Source organism: Lithobates pipiens, unplaced genomic scaffold (assembly GCF_037356315.1).
Source record: "Lithobates pipiens isolate NorthernLeopardFrog02 unplaced genomic scaffold, aLitPip1_a1.2 Scaffold_23, whole genome shotgun sequence".
Taxonomy (NCBI): domain Eukaryota; kingdom Metazoa; phylum Chordata; class Amphibia; order Anura; family Ranidae; genus Lithobates; species Lithobates pipiens.
Window position 1 is genome coordinate 308,220,576 of NW_027507785.1, and position 16,312 is coordinate 308,236,887.

At 50.4% G+C, this 16,312-nt stretch overlaps 1 protein-coding gene across 1 annotated transcript in view; it reads left to right on the forward strand.

Annotated features, from left to right (window-relative positions):
- The first annotated feature begins 4,190 nt into the window (after window positions 1-4,190).
- The window catches only part of ZRANB2 (zinc finger RANBP2-type containing 2), a 32,050-nt gene continuing 19,928 nt past the window's right edge, over window positions 4,191-16,312 (forward strand). The window contains exons 1-4 of the mRNA XM_077450481.1: window positions 4,191-4,465; window positions 11,684-11,736; window positions 11,820-11,928; window positions 15,447-15,529. Coding sequence (XP_077306607.1) covers window positions 4,365-4,465; window positions 11,684-11,736; window positions 11,820-11,928; window positions 15,447-15,529 — 346 coding nt within the window. The 5' untranslated portion in view covers window positions 4,191-4,364. The remainder of the gene's footprint in view (window positions 4,466-11,683; window positions 11,737-11,819; window positions 11,929-15,446; window positions 15,530-16,312) is intronic.

A 16,312-nucleotide genomic window follows, 5' to 3' on the forward strand; every position in this document is an offset into this window, starting at 1 on the left:
TCAGTATAACATTTATTTGAAGGAGTATTTAAAGACAAAAGTATAAGGTCCACCTATCAGATTCCTCCCCCTCTCTGATGACCCGGGGGGGGGGGGGGATGTTTTGGACAGGTAACCCTCTCCACTTCATTGAGAGCTGAATGCATAAATAACGTGTCTACTTTGGCCAGCCCCTCCTTACACTATTGGCAGCCCACTGGACAGATAAGAAGTGTCATAATACAAAAATATAAATACACACTGTACAAATTGAAGCACATTTTTACATTCTGCAATTACCTATCAAGATAATAGGAGAACAAAACTTTAAACAGTACCATTTGAAAGTATTCAGGCAGGCCCTTTTACTACATGCTTTGGTGAATTCATCCATAAATATGACCACAAAAGAAGTAGGTATAGTGTTTATGGGTTGGGCAAAGTCAGCAGACAGAGGATTGGTATCGGTTGACTTAGCGGTTGGGGGGAGGGGGGTTCCAAATGATTTTGGGACCAAACTAAAAGCCTCTGGCACTCTGCACGAATGTAAGCGCACACATAACATTTGTGCACATTTTAGGGGGTGTTTAGGGTAAAGCACTACAATGGAGCTGACAAAATACATTGTTAAGTGACCAGGCTAGGTGTGTATGGGCCCAGGATATCATGTTGTGGAGGTTTGTGAAGGCAATATGCATGAAGGACAAAAGAGGAGCATTAAAAACTTCCAGCATGCATGAGAACAAAGAGGACATTCACAGCATATTACAATCATGGTAATTAGGGAATGATGAAAGAAATACAATACATTAGAAAACATGAAATACATGGAATGTGATGTTAAAGGAGAAAACTTGCCTTCATATAGTCCTTCTGCAGGACCTAAATGATGGCAGAACAGGCCTCTGGAATAATGATCCCCAAAGCCTGGGGGCAGATGTCTGTCGAGAACTTGATGTCCTGCAGACTTCTCCCCGTCGCCAAGTACCGCAACGTGGCGACTAGCCTTTGTTCAGGAGTGATGGCTTGCCACATGCAGGTGTCCAGCTTGGTAATATAAGGGGACAGCAAAGCCAAAAAACTGTGAAAAACGGGGTCCGTCATCCAGAGATAATTACTGAAGTCGTCTGGATTATTCTCCTGGATCTCCCGCAAAAAAAAGGGATATGAGAGCATTTCCCTGTTCATGGACTGGACTTGGGTCAAAGTAAGAACCCCAACACCAAGCCCTTGCACAGCACGAACTCTACGACGTGTACGTACAGGCAACATGGCTTCAAAATGGTCGGCTGGTCAGAACGAACTAACAGAAAGCACTGAAAAACAGCAAGGCCTAAGAAGAGCGAGGTGAAAATCAGACACAAGTGGACAAGAACGCACTGAAAATCAAATACGTACTATAACAATAATACGCACTGACAAACAAATACTACACGCACTGAAGAACATATACGAACCCACAAGCACAAACTGAAGAGCAGTAACGATCGGAAAAGCACGAGTCCGAAAAGTGCGAATCGTCTCTCACCAAACTTCTACTAGCACGAGATTAGCAGAAGGAACCCAAAGGGTGATGCACTTGGTATTGAACTTCCCTTTTCTAGTCCAGTCGTACGCGTTGTACGTCACCGCATTCTTGACGTTTGGACTTTCCGCCCAACTTTGTGTGACCGTGTGTATGCAAGACAAGTTTGAGCCAACATCCGTCGAAAAAAAAAAACATAGATTTTGTTGTTGGAAGGTCTGATTGTGTGTACGAGGCATAACTGCGTACAGGACCCCAAAAACCAATCACTGCCTTCAGGCTTTCTAAGGGTGTAAATTTTTGATTTCACTCCTCACTACCTATCACAGTTTCGGAGGCCATGAAATGCCCAGATAGCACAAAAACCCCACAAGTGACCCCATTTTGGAAAGTAGACACCCCAAGCTATCTGCTGAGAGGCATATTAAGCATTTTTTCACAAAGTTTTGAAAATTAAAAAAAAAAAAAAAAATTATTTTCTTTCTTCATTTTCAAAAATAAATGAGATCTGCAAAATACTCAATAATCAACAATACCCTTGTTGTTTTAAAGAGGAAGTAAACCCTGATGAGTTTACTTCCTCTTTCATTCCCTGCAAAGGTAAAGCATAATGGACTACTATGCATCGCATAGTAGTCCATTATGTTTCACTTACCTGACACAGGAGCCAGCAAAGTCACCGCTGTCCCCTGTAGTCCAGCGCATCCATCTTCTCGGTGGGTCTCGCTGCTCCGCCGCTGTTATTCGGTGAAGCCGCGATGACGTCACTCCCGCGCATGCGCACGGGAGCCGCCACGCGTGGCATAGTCGCCGTTGACGGTGCTCAGTGCGCCTCTGTCTACGGCGCATGCGCCGTAGCCAGCGGTGCCGGTCTTTCGGCAAATATCTCCTAAACCGCATAGGTTTAGGATATATTTCTTGGACCTACAGGTAAGCCTTAATCTAGGCTTACCTGTAGGTCAAAGTGTGTTGTAAGGGTTTACAACCACTTTAATGTTTTAACTTTGGATAGTAAAACATTTTTTTTCTGCCAGTAAATATCTTATACAGCCCACTTCCTGTTTCTTGCCTTGTAATAAGCCTAGGCTTATGACATCATGCACAGCTCTTTCTCTTGCCAGGAAGGGAGGGGGTGAGTCATATGAGGGCCAATGAGAGCTGCAGAGCTGGAGGTGTGCCCCTGTGTGTCTGTAAATCCAGGAAGTGAACAGGCAGCAGCCTCAGCCTGCCCACAATTAAAATGTCTGCAGCCAGACTCAGTGGATGGAGATTTCTGCAGCTTATTTGGCAAGTACAGAATCACAGTATATATACAATAATATGCAAAGTGGTTGGAGGGAAGCTTCAAAATGGCAAAAATGTTTTTATTACAAATTATGTGAAAAGACTGCAGTTCCTCTTTAATCTACACACATCCCTTGCCTATGTTTCGTCAGATTAGGCGACCCGTTAGACTTGGTAACGAAAGTGACGTTCCGTCGCCACCATCTTGCTACACCCCTCACAAGGATACACTGAGAAGGGGGCAAGCGGACATCTTGTTACACCTACCAAAGTTTTGCATGTAAATGGAGCTTATAAGGTCAAATACGGTATTTTCGAAATCTGACAGACTGTTTAGATGTTGAATTTTCGAAGCAGCGGCAAACCTGCTGATCTCACAGGTTTGCTAATCTGACAGAACACTGCTGCTTTTATAATTCAACATGTAAACAATCCGGTGGATTTCTAAATACTGAAAGCGGAGCTCCACCCTAAAGTGGAGCTTCCGCTCATTGGAACCCCCCCCCCTCCCCCTCCGGTGCCACAATTGGCACCTTTCAGAGGGGAGGGGGTGCAGATACCTGTATAGTACAGGTATTTGCACCCACTTTGGGCATAGATAGCCGCAGATATTTACGCCACTTCCTGCGGGTCCCCCGCTGTCTGCTGGGAAACACACGGATCCCAGAGACAGGGGGGACCATCCTTATTGCGCAGCGCTACTCGCGCATGCGCAGTAGGGAACCGGGAAGTGAAGCTGCAAGGCTTCACTTCCTGATTCCCATACCGAAGATGGTGGCGGCAGCACCCGAGAGCTGATCGAGAGATCGGCTTCGGGTGCTGACATCGCGGGCGCGCTGGGCGGGTAAGTGTCCTTATTTTAAAAGTCAGCAGCTGCAGTATTTGTAGCTGCTGTCTTTTAAAAACAAAAAACGGTGGAACTCCCGCTTGAATTTCACCATATATGCTGCCTTTACTGTGAAATGCAAAAGTCCGGTGGGTGTAACAAGATGTCCGCTCGCCCCCTTCTCGGTGTAGCCTTACAGTGGAGGAGTGCGGGGTGTAGCAAGATGGAGGCGATGAAACGTCACTTCCGTTACAAATTCTGACGGATCGCCAAATCTGATAACACTTGCATAGGCAATTTTTTTCTAAAAGTGAACTATCATTTTAAACAAAAATAGGAAAAAGCGACACTGGGCGCAAAATTGTTAATATACAGAGTTCCTGCGTCTTCCAAAACATAAAGCGCACGCGCAGTAGCATTCACCGAAGCTTCCATTAGTTGTTAATGTCACGCATGCCCAGTCACCGAAGCGTCCCATAAGTTTAAAAAAAAATAAAAAAATAAAAATGTTACGCATGCGCATTAGGAGTCACTGAGGAAACGCCCTCGTCACGTTTCCAGTTGGGGGCCTTGCGTTCCTTTAGGTGCCCTTTCGTATGCCTGTATGAATCATACATCCTCCTGACCAGATAGGCGCTCTCTTCGTCTCGGAAGTCTGCCATTGCGACATCAGCGGGCCCGCCAGGAACAGACCGGAAGCGGGCGAGTGATTCGTGTGCGTGTCGTAGGATCAGGACTCACAGAGGGCGAATGGATTCGGGGTCCTTTATCACCGAGCCGATGGAGGCCGCCAAGATGTCGTCTAAGAATTTCCGCGTCAGTGACGGAGACTGGATCTGTCCGGATAAGAAGTGAGGGAGGCGGCGGGTTGTGGGGGAGATGGAGGAGCGGTGAGGGGGAGGCTGCGGCCTGTGAGGCCCGGAGTGACCGGAGAGACTTCATGGAGCAGGAGGGTCATTAGTGCTGCTGGAGGACTACAACTCCCAGCAATCACACAGGAAGCGGGCCTATTCCAGTCAGGAGTGTCAATGAATATCAATAAAAAGGACCTGTGATCATTACACCCAACCCTTCTATGCCATTCTATGTGGGGGGCGCACATTCTGTGCCCCCCCCATGCCCTTCTATGTGGGGGGCGCACATTCTGTTCCCCCTCATGCCCTTCTATGTGGGGGGCGCACATTCTGTGCCCCCTCATGCCCTTCTATGTGGGGGGCGCACATTCTGTGCCCCCCATGCCCTTCTATGTGGGGGGCGCACATTCTGTGCCCCCCATGCCCTTCTATGTGGGGGGCGCACATTCTGTGCCCCCCATGCCCTTCTATGTGGGGGGCGCACATTCTGTGCCCCCCATGCCCTTCTATGTGGGGGGCGCACATTCTGTGCCCCCCATGCCCTTCTATGTGGGGGGCGCACATTCTTGTCCTACGTGGGGGGCGCACGTTCCGTGGGCCCCCCCCCTTGTCCTACGTGGGGGGCGCACGTTCCGTGGGCCCCCCCCTTGTCCTGTCCGGGGGGGCGCACGTTCCGTGGGCCCCCCCCCCTGTCCTGTCCGGGGGGGGCCCGTTCCGTGGTGCCCCCCCCCCCGCGTCCTGTGCGGGGGGGGCCCGTTCCGTGATGCCCCCCCGTGTCCTGTGCAGGGGGCGGGCCGTTCCGTGGTGCCCCCCCGCGTCCTGTGCAGGGGGGGGGGCCGTTCCGTGGTGCCCCCCCGCGTCCTGTGCAGGGGGGGGGCCGTTCCGTGGTGCCCCCCCGCGTCCTGTGCAGGGGGGGGGGCCGTTCCGTGGTGCCCCCCGCGTCCTGTGCAGGGGGGGGGCCGTTCCGTGGTGCCCCCCGCGTCCTGTGCAGGGGGGGGCCCGTTCCGTGGGGCCCCCCCGCGTCCTTCTGTGCGGGGGGGAAAACATTCTGGAATCTAATCAACATACATTGGACTCAATGTCTGCCGCCACCCACTGATCCTTCAGTACTGAGGGAGAAGAGCAGTGTGTCTATGTAAAAAGGCAGATCGCCGTTCTGTCAGTAGGGAAGGTATTGATCCTGTGTCTGTGCAAAGCAGGGTCATGGATCCATGTCTTCCCCCAGTAAAAGCACCTCCCCCTCACTGTAGTAAAACACTGGCTAGGTACACAGTTAACCCTTTGATCACCCCTGATATTTACCCCTTCCCTACCAGTGTCATTAGTACCGTGACAGAACAGATATACCTGCACTCAAATCCCAATGGCTTCTACATTTATCTAAACTGTCCGGTGCTAAAGGGGTGTGACCACATAGTAACACTACAAGTTCTGGCTGGACCCTCTGCACACTGATATACAAACTTTCCAGCAGTGTGCAGAGAGGCCATCCAGAATTAGTACAGTGACAGTGCATATTTTTAGCACCGATCACTGGTCCCCAAAAAGTGGCAGTGTACAATTGTCCACCACCATATCACAGTCCCACTATAAGTTGTTGATCGCCACCGTTACAAAAAAAACATGGTTTGTAGACGCTATAACTTTTGCATTATTCATATATGCATATTGTTTATTGTTTTGTTTAAAAAAAAAAAAAATATGTAGCGGAATACATATTGGCCTAAATTGATAAAGAAATTAGATTTTTTTTTTGTATTGAGATTATATATTTTATAACGCAGAGGGTTATTTGGGTACAGCGGGTCATGACTGCAAATTGTCAGTTACAGTGGCGCAGTGCCGTTGTCTTATCATATAAGATCCCCCATCAGATAGCGTCCGCTGTGTATTGCGCATGCGCGGTACACAGCAACACAGATTCCGAAAATAGCCGAGGATGAACGGCGCCTGCGCACTGAGTCCAGGTTCTAGCCCCACCATCCAAGTGGACATAGAGTAGGAATAAAAAAGAGCCGAGCCCGAAGCGTAGCGAGCGGCCGTCTAATTTTCACAACCCTATGTCCGCTTGGATGGTGGGGCTACCACCTCCACTCACGGTGCAGGCGCCGTTCAGCTTCGGAAATTTTACGAAGCTTCTTCTGCCATGTACTGCGCATGTGCAGTACGGGCTGTACGCTATATGATGGCCGGACTGAATATGCCAGAACACTGTATTGTAAAAAAATGGCCTGCCCATGAAAGGGGGTAAATCTTCCAGAGGGCAAGTGGTTAAAATGTTATAACAACTCTCAAAGTATCTAGTCAGATCCATATATGGGGGGGGGGCGCGCATTCCGTGGGCCCCCCTTGTCCTATGGGGGGGCGCGCATTCCGTGGGCCCCCCTTGTCCTATGGGGGGGCGCGCATTCCGTGGGCCCCCCTTGTCCTATGGGGGGGCGCGCATTCCGTGGGCCCCCCTTGTCCTATGGGGGGCGCGCATTCCGTGGGCCCCCCTTGTCCTATGGGGGGCGCGCATTCCGTGGGCCCCCCTTGTCCTATGGGGGGCGCGCATTCCGTGGGCCCCCCTTGTCCTATGGGGGGCGCGCATTCCGTGGGCCCCCCTTGTCCTATGGGGGGGCGCGCATTCCGTGGGCCCCCCTTGTCCTATGGGGGGGCGCGCATTCCGTGGGCCCCCCTTGTCCTATGGGGGGGCGCGCATTCCGTGGGCCCCCCTTGTCCTATGGGGGGGCGCGCATTCCGTGGGCCCCCCTTGTCCTATGGGGGGGCGCGCATTCCGTGGGCCCCCCTTGTCCTATGGGGGGGCGCGCATTCCGTGGGCCCCCCTTGTCCTATGGGGGGGCGCGCATTCCGTGGGCCCCCCTTGTCCTATGGGGGGGCGCGCATTCCGTGGGCCCCCCTTGTCCTATGGGGGGGCGCGCATTCCGTGGTCGCACCCTTGTCCTATGGGGGGGCGCGCATTCCGTGGTCGCACCCTTGTCCTATGGGGGGGCGCGCATTCCGTGGTCGCACCCTTGTCCTATGGCGGGCGCGCATTCCGTGGGCGCACCCTTGTCCTATGGCGGGCGCGCATTCCGTGGGCGCACCCTTGTCCTATGGCGGGCGCGCATTCCGTGGGCGCACCCTTGTCCTATGGCGGGCGCGCATTCCGTGGGCGCACCCTTGTCCTATGGCGGGCGCGCATTCCGTGGGCGCACCCTTGTCCTATGGCGGGCGCGCATTCCGTGGGCGCACCCTTGTCCTATGGCGGGCGCGCATTCCGTGGGCGCACCCTTGTCCTATGGCGGGCGCGCATTCCGTGGGCGCACCCTTGTCCTATGGCGGGCGCGCATTCCGTGGGCGCACCCTTGTCCTATGGCGGGCGCGCATTCCGTGGGCGCACCCTTGTCCTATGGGGGCGCGCATTCCGTGGGCCCCCCTGTCCTATTTGGGGGGGCGCGCATTCCGTGGGCCCCCCTGTCCTATTTGGGGGGCGCGCATTCCGTGGCCCCCCCTGTCCTATTTGGGGGGGGGCGCACATTCCGTGGGCCCCCCCTTGTTCTATGCGGGGGGCGCACATTCCGTGGGCCCCCCTTGTTCTATGCGGGGGGCGCACATTTCGTGGGCCCCCCCTTTCCTTCTATGCCGGGGGCGCACATTCCGGGGGCCCCCCGCGTCCTATGCGGGGGGGCGCACATTCCGCTGGCCCCCGCGTCCTTCTATGCGGGGGGCGCACATTCCGTGGGCCCCCCCGCGTCCTTCTATGCGGGGGGCGCCCATTCTGTGGGCCCCCCCGCGTCCTATGCGGGGGGCGCACATTCCGTGGGCCCCCTGCGTCCTTCTATGCGGGGGGGCGCACATTCCCCCAGTGGCCGTGGTTTGCTATCATCAGTGGGCTGGGGACACCTATGCAGATGTGATTTGATCATATTTACTTTGTGGGCTGTTATAACATTTTAATAAACTGCCTATTGCTGCTCTTCATGGCCCTTTGCTTTCTTTATTGGGTTCTCACACACACACACACATGAGCGGTGGGGGAAATCGCATTCAAATCTTTGCAGTGCGGTTTGTGCCCATTCATTTTGTATGGCCGCAAATTGCACCGTAAAATATCAATACTCCGTATCAGCAAGTTCTTGACTGAAAGTATTCATACTTAACTTTTTTTTTTTTTTTTTTTTTAATTAGCATCGGCGCACCCCCCTTTTGCAGAATAGGGGGATATTGATTGGGATAACCTTGCCAAACATTTGGCCCGCAGTTCCAGTGAGCTCAACTCAGTTGGCAAGTTTGGCAGGCAGTATTTACAAGCCATTTTAAAGGGATTCTTTACTCTGAAAAAATAAATAAGTCGGCAGCTACAAATCCTGTAGCTGCAGACTTTTTTTTTTGTAAATGGGTTACTTACCTGTCCATTGATCCAGCATTCTCCTTACCCTGGCCAGTTCTTCGCCAGTCTATAGGTCCCCAGAGTTGGCATGTTGAGTGTGGGATGCCAGCTGTGACTCCTTGCCGCTGCACCTGAGCTGTGCAACATCTCCCAGAAGATTTCAGGTGGGGGTGCCGAACCTCTAGTGGACTCACCTAGGGTGGTCTGGCTGGAAGTAGGGGCAGTTCCAAAAAAATAAGAGCGGCACATAAAGTAGAACTTCCTCTTTAGGGTAAAGTTCTGCTTTAACTACTTGACCTCCAGAAGGTTTACCCCCCTTCCGACCAGGCCATTTTTTGCAATATGATGTTACTATAACTGACAATTTTGCAGTCGTTCCCTGTACCCAAATAAGATTTATCATTTTGTTTCCCCACAAATATCATATTCTTTTGCTGGTATTTGATTACCTCTGTGTGGTATACTAGTAATGGTGGCAATCAGCGACTTATAGCGGGAATGTGATAGTATGGTAGGCAATCAGGATGCTGACACTTTGTGGAAACCAGTGACTCTAATGTAGTAATCGGGGCTAAAAATATGCACTGTCACTGTACTAATGACACTGGCTGGGAAGAGGTTGAACATCGGGGGCGATCAAAGTGTTAATTGTGTGCCTAGCCAGTGTTTGTGTACTGTATGTGCTCCTTTCACCAGGGGAAGTGATGGATTTTATTATGTGCCGGCGGACGTCCATTGCCTCGCACCCGCATATTGGCTTCTGTAGTGAGTAATCACCCCCCATCAAATCAGCTCAGCTACACTATACCTGGGTGGTGGACACAGCAACCCCCCTGCCCCCCTCTGCCCATATGTCCAATTCTGGGTCCAACTTGAGATAGTGTATTGGGGAGAGGATGTAAACATCCCTGGTGATGGGGGTGGGGGGGGGAGAGGATGTAAACATCCCTGGTGATGGGGGTGTGGGTGGGGGGGGGGAGGATGTAAATATCCCTGGTGATGGGGGTGTGGGTGGGGGGGGAGAGGATGTAAACATCCCTGGTGATGGGGGTGTGGGTGGGGGGGGGGGGAGAGGATGTAAACATCCCTGGTGATGGGGGTGTGGGTGGGGGGGGGGGGAGAGGATGTAAACATCCCTGGTGATGGGGGTGTGGGTGGGGGGGGGGGAGAGGATGTAAACATCCCTGGTGATGGGGGTGTGGGTGGGGGGGGGGGGGAGAGGATGTAAACATCCCTGGTGATGGGGGTGTGGGTGGGGGGGGGAGAGGATGTAAACATCCCTGGTGATGGGGGTGTGGGGGGGGGGAGAGAGGATGTAAACATCCCTGGTGATGGGGGGGGGGGGGGGGAGAGGATGTAAACATCCCTGGTGATGGGGGGGGGGAGAGAGGATGTAAACATCCCTGGTGATGGGGGTGTGGGTGGAGGGGGGGAGAGGATGTAAACATCCCTGGTGATGGGGGTGTGGGTGGGGGGGGGAGAGGATGTAAACATCTCTGGTGATGGGGGTGTGGGTGGGGGGGGGGAGAGGATGTAAACATCCCTGGTGATGGGGGTGTGGGTGGGGGGGGGGGAGAGGATGTAAACATCCCTGGTGATGGGGGTGTGGGTGGGGGGGGGGGGGGAGAGGATGTAAACATCCCTGGTGATGGGGGTGTGGGTGGGGGGGGGGGAGAGGATGTAAACATCCCTGGTGATGGGGGTGTGGGTGGGGGGGGGAGAGGATGTAAACATCCCTGGTGATGGGGGTGTGGGTGGGGGGGGAGAGGATGTAAACATCCCTGGTGATGGGGGTGTGGGTGGGGGGGGGGGGGGGGAGAGGATGTAAACATCCCTGGTGATGGGGGTGTGGGTGGGGGGGGGGGGAGAGGATGTAAACATCCCTGGTGATGGGGGTGTGGGTGGGGGGGGGAGAGGATGTAAACATCCCTGGTGATGGGGGTGTGGGTGGGGGGGAAAGCATGTAAACATCCGTGGTGATGGGGGGGGGGGAGCATGTAAACATCCCTGGTGACAGTAATAGGTGGTGACAGGTACTCTTTATGGAGGGATTGGGTCCCTCCTCTGCACTTCAAAGTATTCAGATCGGCCAAAACGGCGTTTCTGAATACTGTTTTTTTTTTTTCTCTCTCTTCTTTAAATGGCGCCATTGGCAACAGAGTAAACCGGAAGTGACGTCACTTCTGCGTTTACAGAAAGAAGACTGGAAGGAAGCAGTTTAGCAGTTTCCGGCTTCCTTCCAGTCTTACTCTAGCCGTCGGAATTGCCCGATCGTGTCTTGGGTCTCCCGGTGGGACAGGAGGCCCGGGAAGATCGGGGAGGGGGGATTGGGGGGGGGGGCGCTTGTCCCCTCTCGCTCCTTTGGGATAATTGCTGAGTGGCTTTTAGCCGCATCGGTTGTTATTCTTGAAGAGTTGCCCGCTGCTCTAAAAACCGGCACCTGCATTCATCATCCCGGTAAAACCCCCTTAAAGCCGAGGCCGCATGTGTGCGCACGGTCGGCACTAAGGGGTTAATGTACAAGATAACTCTAGGGTGAAATTCCAGTTTAGACCGGAGTGTTTTTTTAAACTTTGCTTCCTGTTTTAAAAATAGTGCATAACGTTGTCTTAAAATACACAAAGTAATTATATCCCTTTTTGGGGGTTGGTGATTGTAATGATTAACTTGCATGTGAAGGTCACACATTGTACAGAATTTATCTCACGGCTATTATGGATTGTCTGCTGTGTACAGAGAGAAGTGAACATTGGCTTTGTTTCAAGACGGCTCGGGCAGAGTTATCTAGCGCAAATTATATATAATGTATGGAGCATTCATTACCCGGCTGTTTCTTCTTTTAGATGTGCCAATGTGAACTTTGCCAGAAGGACAAGCTGTAACCGATGCGGACGAGGTGAGACTTTTATATAATTGTTTACCCAAAGATGCCGCATGTTTTCTGGTCCTGAATGTTCACCGTTTTTATGTTCTACTTAGAAAAAACAACTGATGCGAAAATGATGAAAGCTGGAGGGACAGAGATTGGGAAAACGTTGGCGGAAAAGAGTCGCGGGTTGTTCAGTGCTAATGACTGGCAATGCAAAACGTAAGCTGTTCATGAATTTGTGTTGTGTAGTCTTTGTAGAAAAATATATAATTGAAGCATGCACTTATATGCCTTCTTTGGACATTCTCCAGGGTGGTGGAAACCTGTGCTAGCTTACCTGCCTGTTAAGAGAAGGAAACTTCCCCTGTAATGTTTGTTTTTGCCATTTGTGTCCCATTGGAGAGATTTACTTTGACTTCCTGTCCCATAGCCAAACAGGAAGTGAGGAAATCCCTAAAAATGAAGGGCATTTCTTGGGGACCCCCAGTTCACTAGAACTTGTGTCCCCATTGGAAGATTTCCCCTCCTACTTTTTGGGGGACAACCCAGAATGAGGTGTTTTTGTTTGTGTTTGTTTTTTTTTTTTTTTCCTTTCATTGATAATAGTAACCGGGACAAATGGAGAGGGCGAATCTCCCCAACAGTGACACAGGCAGCAAAACAAAATCCGACAGGCGTTCTAATCCTTTCTTCCCTCTACCCAAAACTCAAAAAAATAGTTTTCTCTTTCATTGACGGACACAGTCAGGAGAGGACTAGGCAGAAAGTGTTAAAAATAGCAAAACTTGCACAGTACCATCCAGGGGACGGTCCTACTGGCCATAGCCCCTCATACTGCATCCAGCAGCTCCAGTGTTTTTTTCTGCCTAGTGTAGAAGGACCTGGCTCCCAGTGGGACCATTGGTCCTGTGAATTTGTATTTTCCCCTTTTTTTTTTTTTTTTTCCCTGCATCTTTTATTCCTGTGATCTACAATCAACAGCCGGCTGGGTGACAGGCTGGATAATATAGATCCTTGTAGTCTCCTCAGCCTGGCCAACGAGTGTGAGCAGGCCTTAGTTACGCGCTGGGTTGGCCATAACATGCCCTGTCTGATCCAGGGGCGGCCGGGGAGTTATATGATCCGGGGCACACATGTGACGGGCTACTGCTGTCTGTGTCACAGTGTGCCATGGCCGGCAGCCACCCCGACCCCATACTGCTTAGGGGATGGGTCTGTCTGTGGAATGCGTCCGGCAGTCCCTGCAGGAGGGGTAAGTATGGTTCCACCTGTCTCGGCAGGATGAAGCAGCTGGACATTCCCTGGGAGGTCGACTAGGGGGGTCTCTCACTCTCCCTTTCTTCTCTCCCTGTCCCTTTCCTCCTCCCCATGCTATGGGCTGCTGTGTGACTGGGCACATGGGGATGCGGTGCACGTACCTGGCCAGGGGTCCTCTGGGGGGGGCTCTGGGTCCTGGCAGGGGGCTGCGCTGGGTGTTGGGGCTCCGGTCATCCTCTTTCCTGTTTCTGGGCCACGGTGGGGTGTTTGTGCTGTGCGAGACGTGGGGAGGCCGCCGCATGCTCTGTGGCCATTTTTTTTTTTTTTTGTAGCCACAGCCAGTTTTTTTTTTTTTTTTTTTTGCCTTTCAGCCATTTTCTAGTAGTTTGGCAGCTATTTTCTTGGCGCTGTCAGACGTTTGTGCGGAGGCAGCCAGCTGCCATTTTCTAGTAGCCTCAGGTAGTTTTTCCTCTAGCGCTGGGTGCTTGTTTCTTTCTAGAACAGTGCGCTTTCCACACAGACACCTCGTGGATGACACAGGGGAGAGCGCACTGCAGCAGCACAGCGCTGTACCTGGGTCAGGGTGGTGAGTCCTGCGGTGAAGTTGTTGGTGTCCCGCAGGTGGTCATTGCTGCGTTTTTTGCATGCGAGTCCTGGGTCTCATGGTAGCCACTTTCGAGATGGTACCGTATGCTCAGTTCCACACTCGAGTCTTGCAAAAGGAGATCCAGTAAAGGTGGGACAAGGTGTTTTTTTTTTTTTTTTTTTATTATAATATTCAAAATCTTATTTAATATGAATTTTAACCTTTTTTAGTGCAAGAAAAGCGCAGGAAAAATACATCCCTTTTAAATTCTATGAATATCTTTTCACTGGTCCCTTGCACTCCCATTGTGGTGTTAAAAATCTTGCTTACTGCATTTTTGGTCCGTTAAAAAAAATAAAGCACCTCCCTGTTGAAATGCATTTAAAACACAGCAAGAACGCATCAATAACACGTTATGTTTTAGATGCAGTTTTTGAGTCACGAGACATATGACACACACCATGAGCACAGTAAAAATGTAGTAAATTGTGGCAGAATAGTTTTTCGGCACTTTTTTTCCTCTAATCGGCAAAATGCACCTTTTGAGACCATTATGTTTCAGTGCATCTTTAGTCTTGAGTGTGGAATTTGCTACTGACCAGTTGGCTTTTTCCTGTTGCTAGGATGGGATGTATGTAAAGGGAAACGCTGATAATTCCATTTTGTATAGTCCTGCAGAGTGATCCATAAATTATTCTATATACAGTCTATGCTGCAGAAAAACCTAAACTCCTGCTACAGTCATATAGATGCACACACTATAAGCAATATACCATAAAAGTCAGCTTTTTTTTTTCTTCTTAATGTTTTTAGTTGTAGAAGAAAATACGGCCAACAAACTCAACGCTTGGGCTATTTTCACACTGAAAGCACCACGAATTTTAGCAGTTCATTTCGGCTGCTGGCGGGGTGCTTTTACCCCCCCCCCCCCCCGCGACCGAAGAAGGGGTTAAAAGCGCCTGCGTTGTGTAGCGCTGCCGAAGCGCTTTGCAAGTGCTTTGGCAGGGCTGCCCATTAATTTCAATAGGCAGGGTGTTTTGGGAGCAGTTTATACACCACTCCCAACCCGCCCCAAAGATGCTGCTTGCAGAACTTTTCATAACGCCCTGCAAGTGCGCACCGTCCCAGTGTGAAAGTCACAAGGAAATGAATGGGGAGGTGGTTTTCAGGCATTAGAGGCTATTTCTAGCGCTAAAATGTGTAAAAGCAGCCTTAAGGCCCGTATACAGGATACATAAAGCCAATGGAAAAATTGTACATGTAATATCCCACCCCCATTGTGTTTAGCTGGTTAGTGGGCATTGGGAGGGAGGGAGTGAGTGGGCTGTCATTTACCACTGTGTATACGCCCACATGTGACTCTTTTGTCACATGGGCTGCTCAGATTGTGATAGGGAGGGCTCAGCATAGAAACTCACTGAAAGGTGAGCATGTGCAGAGCTGCCAATAAGCAAAATCCCTAGCTGATTTGGGGACATGGACAGAAGGGGGAGATGGCGAACAGCAGGATCAACCAGGTTTTTTTTTTTTTTTTTTTGCAGAATACAGAAAGAGCTAAGGCTGGTCATACACGGTTCGATTCTTGGCCGGTTCAGCACTGTCTGTGTTGATTGGGAGAATTGTAGCCTGTGGTTGCAAAGAAGTAATTTACACCATGTATGGCCAGCCTAACTTGCTAATATATACATGCTTATGGTCGTGTCTTAAAAGAAACTGCATTTTTCATTGTATGACTATAATTCTTACAGGTATAATGCTTTGATTAATTGAAAACACATCCCCCCCCCACCCCACCCCCCCTTTTTTTTAAATAATTTTTTTTATATATTTGCTTAGCCAAGTATGTAACTGTTTCATAGATGTCCAAGTTACTAAAGTTTGTTTCTGTTTTTAGATGTGGGAATGTAAATTGGGCCAGACGATCAGAGTGTAACATGTGTAATACACCAAAGTATGCCAAACTAGAAGAAAGAACAGGTATGACCTCCATGTCATTATCTGTAATTGTGGTACATGTTTTTTGTGTATTTATACATCAAAACCTTTGTGGGTGTTCATTTCATTGGCCAGAATAATAATTTGTTATGGCAATTGAAATTAACGTTAAAGCGCTAAACGTGCCAAACGTTGACACACATTAACAAGATTCAAGTGGTTTTTTTTTCTGCCAAAAACGCTGCTGCTCCTGGGCACACTGGCAATTTTTTTTTCTTTTTTTCTTTTCTTTTTCTTTCTTCTTTTTCTTCTTTTCTTTTTTTCTTTCCTACCTCTAAAAGCCCCTGCCACTAAATGCTACTAAAAGTCTGTGTGTGCTTGAACACATAGGCTAGCATGCAGGGGAGTTTAGAGGAAGGGAAAACAAACATCTGACATCCCTAGGAGCAGCTGCACAAACATCCAGTGTGCATGAGGCCTTAGGCCTCATGCACACAGAATGTTTAAAAACGCCAGTGCCGCTGTCAAAAAATCAGCGCTAAAAACACACTATTAGTCTTGGTTTGGTCTTGGTTTTTGAATGGTGCTAAGATGCGTTTTTACAGTAAAAACTCCAAACGCGGCTAAAAGCTTGTTACAGCATTTAAGCCACGTTTTTAACAGCCAAACAGCCTCTGCTCCTGGACGCACAGGCAGTCAACTTATTTATTATTTTATTTTTATTTTTTTTACTGCCCCTAAAACACTTATGCCTCCAAACTCTTGGAAATTTGTGTGCATGGACAAATAGACTAACATGGAGGAGGATTCAGAGGCAGTGTAAAA